The following is a 6,533-nucleotide window of genomic DNA, read 5'->3' on the forward strand; positions in this document are numbered from 1 at the left end:
GTTGGGGGGGGGGGGGGGGGGGGGGGGGGGGGGGGGGGGGGAGGCGGCGTGTTGTATACTGGGGAACAGAGTCCTGAGAGCCACAGCCTGAGCTTTAGGCTCCATCTCTGCCACTTGCTACTTAGATGACCTTGGGTAAGTTACTGTGCCTCCTTTTGTCAACAGTGAAATGGTTTAATTTCATTAAACCATACAGCTGTTCCAAAAATATCACGCCATCACTCATATACATATGGTGCAAGAGTATGTGGCATGTACTAAGCATTCAGTAGGAGATGATTATGTCTGACTTCTGAATTTCAACCACTTAGCCACCACCAGATGGAGATAAGTCTAGAGTCGTTGGTGACTCCGTCAGTTTCAGGAGCAAAAAGTGAAAAGAAAAAGAAAATAGAACACGAGGAACGGCAGATGTGGGTTCTGTGTGGTGGCGGCTGCAGCAGTTTGCAGGGGCCGTTTAGCAGGGCCACGTCCCCACAGGGGCATCCTGGGGAGTGGAAGGAAGATAAACAGAGACCAGAGTAGCTCTAATCCCACCTCTTGCCAAAAGCGCACGAGGAAAGCAAACCACCTCCCGGGAATCCCAATCTCGGACTGGGAAAATTAAACTGTGTGTTTAATAGAGAAATGGATTACTGAATATGACAGCACTTTTGGAGCACAGTGATTTCCATCTCAGTAATGTGTGCTTTTTATCAGTTCCCATGCATATCAAAGCAAGTGCCAGGGAGAAGTAACCTGCGGGAAATCACTTTTCTTATCAGCCTTTGAATATAGACATTCTGCTGATAGCCTGAGATTCTTGGTTAACATTTCCAGTATTTCACAGCGTTCTTCGCCCCGTGGCAGGCAGCACCCAGAACTACACAGACCTACGGAGACGTTAAGTAAAGGCAGTCGCGTTTGTGCCACCGTCGATGGTCGGTTTTCACATCTGGTGTCAGACCTCCTGGGCTTCAGGTTTTGTGTTTTAATGACATTGATCAGTGCGTTGTTGACTGTAAGCAGCAGTGAAAGGTGCTGATCGGGGATGCCGTCTCTGGGTTTATGTAGCCCAGCTTTACAACTCACTGTTTCAATGTAAGCAAGTTGGTCTCTCTGAGCCTCAGTTTCCTTTTACATAAAATACCTTCCCCAAATATTATTATAATATTATAATTAGGACTCAGTGAGTGCAGAGCTGAGCACAGAGCTTGGCACGTTACTCTCAGTTTCCATCAGTTCATCCTTATCTGTTGTGACGCGTTTTTACATGTTGACATCCTAATAGTGTACGCTTTGAACTACCGTGCCTTGGTGTCCAGTTCTCTTTCTCCTTCACCTGTCCTCCCTTCCCCTACTACCTCCGTACACCCCATGCTTTTTTAGTTTCCTGTTTAGGATTACAGATGCAGAGTCCACTGTTCAGATCAATTGCCTGTGACTAATAATCTATAGGGAACAGGAAGTATCTTGAGCCAGTGTATGTAAAGACATTAGAAGTAACCATGTGTTGTTACTTGGAAGCCAAGATTTTCATAGCGAGCCCTTCAGTAACTGTGGCCTGAAGAAGAATTTGAAAAACAAAAAGACATTACCCCACCGGACTTAGAGATTTAACCAAATACACTCTCAGTGGTTACTGGTCAAGGAGGATCGAGAGAGAAAATCAGAGGCACACATGGGAATCTAGACTCCTCCATCAACTTGGGCATCAAGTTCCTTGTGCCTGCCGTGGGCCGTGTGCACCCCATAACAACTTGGACATGACTGGTCTCTTGATCCCGAAGGTATCCCACACAGTAATCCATGTATTACTCGTGCTCACCTGGCTGACTCCTTCACACACGGGGAAGGTGTAGCATCTCCCAGTGCTGAGGCTTACCAAACTGGACCTCCCACTGGAGATGTTTCAAGTAGTAGTTAGGCCATCAGAGAAAGACAAGTACCATGTGATTTTACTCATATGTGGACTCTAATGAACAAAATAAACCAACAAACAATAGAAATAGATACAGAGAACACACTGACCACTCTTAGAGGGGAGTGGGTATCGGGGGCAGGGTGAAAAACGTGAAGGGATTAAGGGGGAAACCTCATAGGCAGACAACAATATGGTGATTACCAGAGGGCCCTTTCAGTGGAGGGAGGTAGGAGAGGGTAAGTGGGGATAAATGGTGATGGAAGGAGACTTGACTTGGGATGGTAAACACATAATACAATATACAGATGATGTGTTATAGAATTGTACCCCTGAAACCTATATAATTTTATTAACCAATGTCACTCCAATAAATTCCTTAGCACAATACAGAAGTTCATGACCCTGTCTCTCTCTGCCTTGCTGGTCTTATCTCCACCATCCTACATTCCAGCCATATGTAATAACTTCCAATTCCCAAGCATGCCATGCTCCTTCAGACTCTTTACTTTGCTTGCTTTGCTTGCCTGCTCCCCACAGTGGGCTCCCCCAACTTGAAGACTCAAGTCGGGCATCAACTCTCTGGGGAACCTTTTCCTGGCCACTGCTTCCTGCCAGCATCCCTCATCCGGGCTCTAGGCTTCCCCCACCAGAAACTGCGTCTTATTATCTGTTTCCCAGGTTCCTAATACAGTGCGGATGCTCATTAAGTATTTGCTGAACAGATTAATGAATAAGGGTTTGAGTGAGGGAATTGATATATTATGGAAACTACAAGTGGGTGTGACTGGCCACTTAAGGGCTGGAGCCAGGCATAACTGGTGTTTTGTTTGTTTTTCAGTGACAACAGATGCATAGGGTCCTTAAAACTTAGTTCTTTTTTTGGTATAGATGTCCACTATGTGCCATTCTGAATAAGATTTCACTTTTGTTGCCTTTTTGTTTTAGAAATGCAGAACTAGAACATAGTTTTTAGTGAAGAACAGCCTAAAGCTAGACACATATGTATGTATTTATTATAAGTGTATGTGTGCATAAATATACATGTTTATATATGTACTTATATACACACATGTATGTGTGCACGAACCCATACACATGTACACATGCATGTGTACATATATACACGTTTGTATGTGTGTACAAATGTATACGTGTGTGTGTCGTGGGCAGATATAGATCAATCTTAGTAATGCCTCACAGGAGGTTCTGTCTCCATCCAACCTGCTCGCTGTCACCAAAGTATGATTATAACACCTCCCCACCGAATCAGCATACACTCCTGCCGTACAAGCCTATTTGTGGAAATGTCACAGACACCCTTGGGGTTCTGGTCACATTTCACCTGCCTCGTGGAGAAGCCTGAGTCTGTCTGATTCATCTTTGCATGCATCCAACAAACATGTCCCATGTGCCTACCATGTGGCTGTATGGAAACTATTAAGTGTGTGATGTATGGTCACTAGTCACTCGGCAGTGATTTTGTCTCGATAACTCTTCCCGCTCTCTCTGCCATCTCTCCAGTGGCCAGCCCAGCCTCCACATACACAGCTTTGCTGGCGAGTCCTTTCCATGAATCGTGGGTGGTCTATCACACAAGGCTCTCCCTACATGGGTTTCTTCCCATCAGATGCCTTTTAATTCACTCCCACAGCCGTGAAGGCTCACAGCCTTGAGAGAGCTACTCTCTGGAGGGAGCCTTGGGACCGGCTCCCAGGGCCAGGCACGGGGGCTGGTAAAGCAGGTTGCTTGCCAGTTGCTGGTGTCATATCTGTGCTGGGAGGAGAAAGTGTTTTCTAATCTATGTTTTTGTCTTGTCTTTTAGCTTACATTTTACTATGGAACTATAGATGCTTGGTGTCCAACAAAGTACTATGAAGACATAAAGAAAGATTTCCCAGAAGGAGATATTCGGCTCTGTGAGAAAAAAATAGCTCATGCTTTCATCCTCCGTTCGTACCAGGAAATGGCTGACATGGTCGCGGACTGGCTGAAGGATGACCTGTCCAAAGTGGACATCGCGACATGAGGAAGCAAAGACTGACAGCTGGTGCATAGGGGCCATGGTGTACTGACTTTCAGTAGTAACTAGTAGACTCCGTAGGTCAATGCTTAATTTCGGTGTTTGATTATGGAAGAGAGAAAAAAGTGAAACCCTCTTGGCTTAAAAACTACCCGCTCCCAACGTCCCACGCTACTGGCTGCAGTAAACACAGGTGACGAAATATTCCATAGGTTCAACCACACGTTTTCCAAGGCTCAGGAACACAGTGGCCTAAATAGGTCTCTGATGTTTGCCCAGGGGCACCATGCAGCTTGTCTTGGTAGGCAGGACCCTTGCAGACCAGAGGAAGGCTAAATGCCGTGATTCTAATGGACTTACATTGTAGAGGAGGCTCTGCTAGGGGAGGTTAGGAAATGCCTACTAGGAAATGTAAGAGGTCAGGGAGCGTCCGGTGCGCACTGCATCTTGCCAGGGGACCTGAGTCTCCCTCAGGACAGAAGCCGAAGAGCAGCCCAAACTAGCCTTGCCGGGGTCTTGCCGAGACCATCACTATCAGGCTGGGTACCAGGACAGCCTGCAGACCTACGTCACAAATCTCCACGCCAGCCTTTTGTCTGGCCACCAGGGGCACCGCCCCACGCAGAGCCAGCATCGGGGCAGGCACTGCCTGTGTCCGTCCGTCTCTGGGAAGCTTCCCGGAGGAGTGTGATTCCTGGTCCATTTGCATCAGCCAGAATAAAGTTTGCCAGGCATCCCTCTGCTCAACTAACCGGCTAAGGTGGAAGGATCCGGCTATGCCTCCAGCCACACGACAGCCAGCCAGCTCCGTGCCGAGCCTGGGCCTGCCGGGTGGTGAGCTCCTTGCAGGCTCTTCTCCTCCAGAGCAAGGATGGGGAGGCCCGACTGCCTCTCATCAGCCCGGACCTACCATCAGTTGTCCCTTCTGTGAATTTCTTCAATGGAACTCCACTGAGGACCAAGCAGTGAGCCAGGTACTGTGCTAGGCATTGAGGAGAGTCTTAGCTATATTATGATTCTTCTGACAACCTCCTAGTAAGTACTTTCCAAAAGGGCATCCTTAAATTGCTGAATAGAGCATAACCATAAATGATTGTTCTGTTTCCGCATTAGCATATTAGTTGGGAAGAAATTGTTTTACTAATGAACCAAAATTAGCCATTCAGTTATGTAAATTTGCCTTCTCCGGACACCTTGAGGTCCAGGAGAGAAGCAGCTTGTTCTCTGGCCCAGGGTGGCTAACAGCATTGCTGCCTTCCCCCAAATCAACTCATCCTGGGCCAGGAGCCAACACATCGCACTGAGTCTTGCATCAGAAGCATTAGGTTTTCTCCGGGGAGAATCCCTCGGGTTTTGGACAGTGTGGTGTTGGCCTTCCCCTCAAAACCTGAAGCCCCCCGATGGCAGAGTCAGCCCTGATGTGCTGCCAACCCCGTGGTGAGTGTTGGACAAGCTGCTAGCAGCCAAGGCCTCTGCGTCAGAGCAAATGACTTTTTGGACAAGAAGGATCCAAGTTCCAGGCAAGGAGTGCTCTTGGCTCCAAAGAGGAGCCGGGCACACACAGGCCACTGGCTCAGGCTGCACACTGCCTCCTCAGGGCATCTGCGTGGGGAGGCCTTCTAGACCAAGCATGTCAAACTCACGGCCCGTGGGCCACATGCCTCATTTATTTGGCCCAGTTAGCCTTTGAGTTTGACATGCTTGTTCTAGATTCTGGTGTTAGCAGCTGGGACTTGTGGCTCCAACGTGCCTGGCAGATAGGAGACTCTCAGTGGTACGAACTTGAGCCCTTAAGCAAGTCCTGGGAGAATCGTACCCACGGAAACGCAGACTAGCATCTCAGCTTCTCTCAGTGTCACTATTCCACATGCCTCTGTGTTCCAAAAGCCCATGTGGATGAAATTGTATCTCATTTTGTTCTTCAGAACTTAAAAACTGGTTAAAAGTGAAATGATAAAGTAAAGTATTATTGGCTCCTATTTCCTGTTTACCGTCTAAGCACCAAATAACTTTTTGAAATAAATGCTTTACCAGCACTCATGAGCTTGCTTGGCCCGGTGGCCGTGTGCTGGGGGAGGAGGGGTACCAGCTGCACAGTTCTCTGAGGTAGACTTGGGTCAAAGTCTCCCTGTGAAGCTGAAAAGCCTCTCTTCTCAGTATTTGTCTTAGGGAAGGAAGGATCAGATTTCAGGAGAATGAAGTTCATTTTATTTCATTAGGAATTAAACAAAAGACTGCATGTTTCCATGCATACGTAGGAGGGGATAAGGTAGGTGAACTCTGAGGCCTGGCCTTCGGTGTGATTTTTAGGCAACTTCATCTGGTTTCTCTGTGCCTTGCTGTCCTCATTTGTAAGATAGGATTAATAACAATGCATGCCTCAGATTGTTGGAAGAATTAAAGAAGATGACAACATTAAAGCATTTAGCACAATGCCTGACCAAGAGTATCTAGATAAAGATTGGCAATAATAATAATAATAAATATTAATTGTCATGATAGTAAAAATAAAAGACTAATATTGATAAGTGATGGATAAAGTCTATTTTTCCAGAAGCATTTCTGCGTATATGCCCCAGTCAGCCACATGGGTGGTCCTTGTCAAAGATT

At 47.0% G+C, this 6,533-nt stretch overlaps 1 protein-coding gene across 1 annotated transcript in view; it reads left to right on the top strand.

Moving 5' to 3' along the window:
- The window catches only part of LDAH (lipid droplet associated hydrolase), an 86,369-nt gene extending 81,301 nt beyond the window's left edge, over positions 1-5,068 (top strand). Inside the window, exon 8 of the mRNA XM_005874935.2 lies at positions 3,726-5,068. Coding sequence (XP_005874997.2) covers positions 3,726-3,929 — 204 coding nt within the window. The 3' untranslated portion in view covers positions 3,930-5,068. The remainder of the gene's footprint in view (positions 1-3,725) is intronic.
- Positions 5,069-6,533: the final 1,465 nt, after the last annotated feature.

The sequence above is a fragment of the Myotis brandtii genome, unplaced genomic scaffold (assembly GCF_000412655.1).
Source record: "Myotis brandtii unplaced genomic scaffold, ASM41265v1 scaffold454, whole genome shotgun sequence".
Taxonomy (NCBI): Eukaryota; Metazoa; Chordata; class Mammalia; order Chiroptera; family Vespertilionidae; genus Myotis; species Myotis brandtii.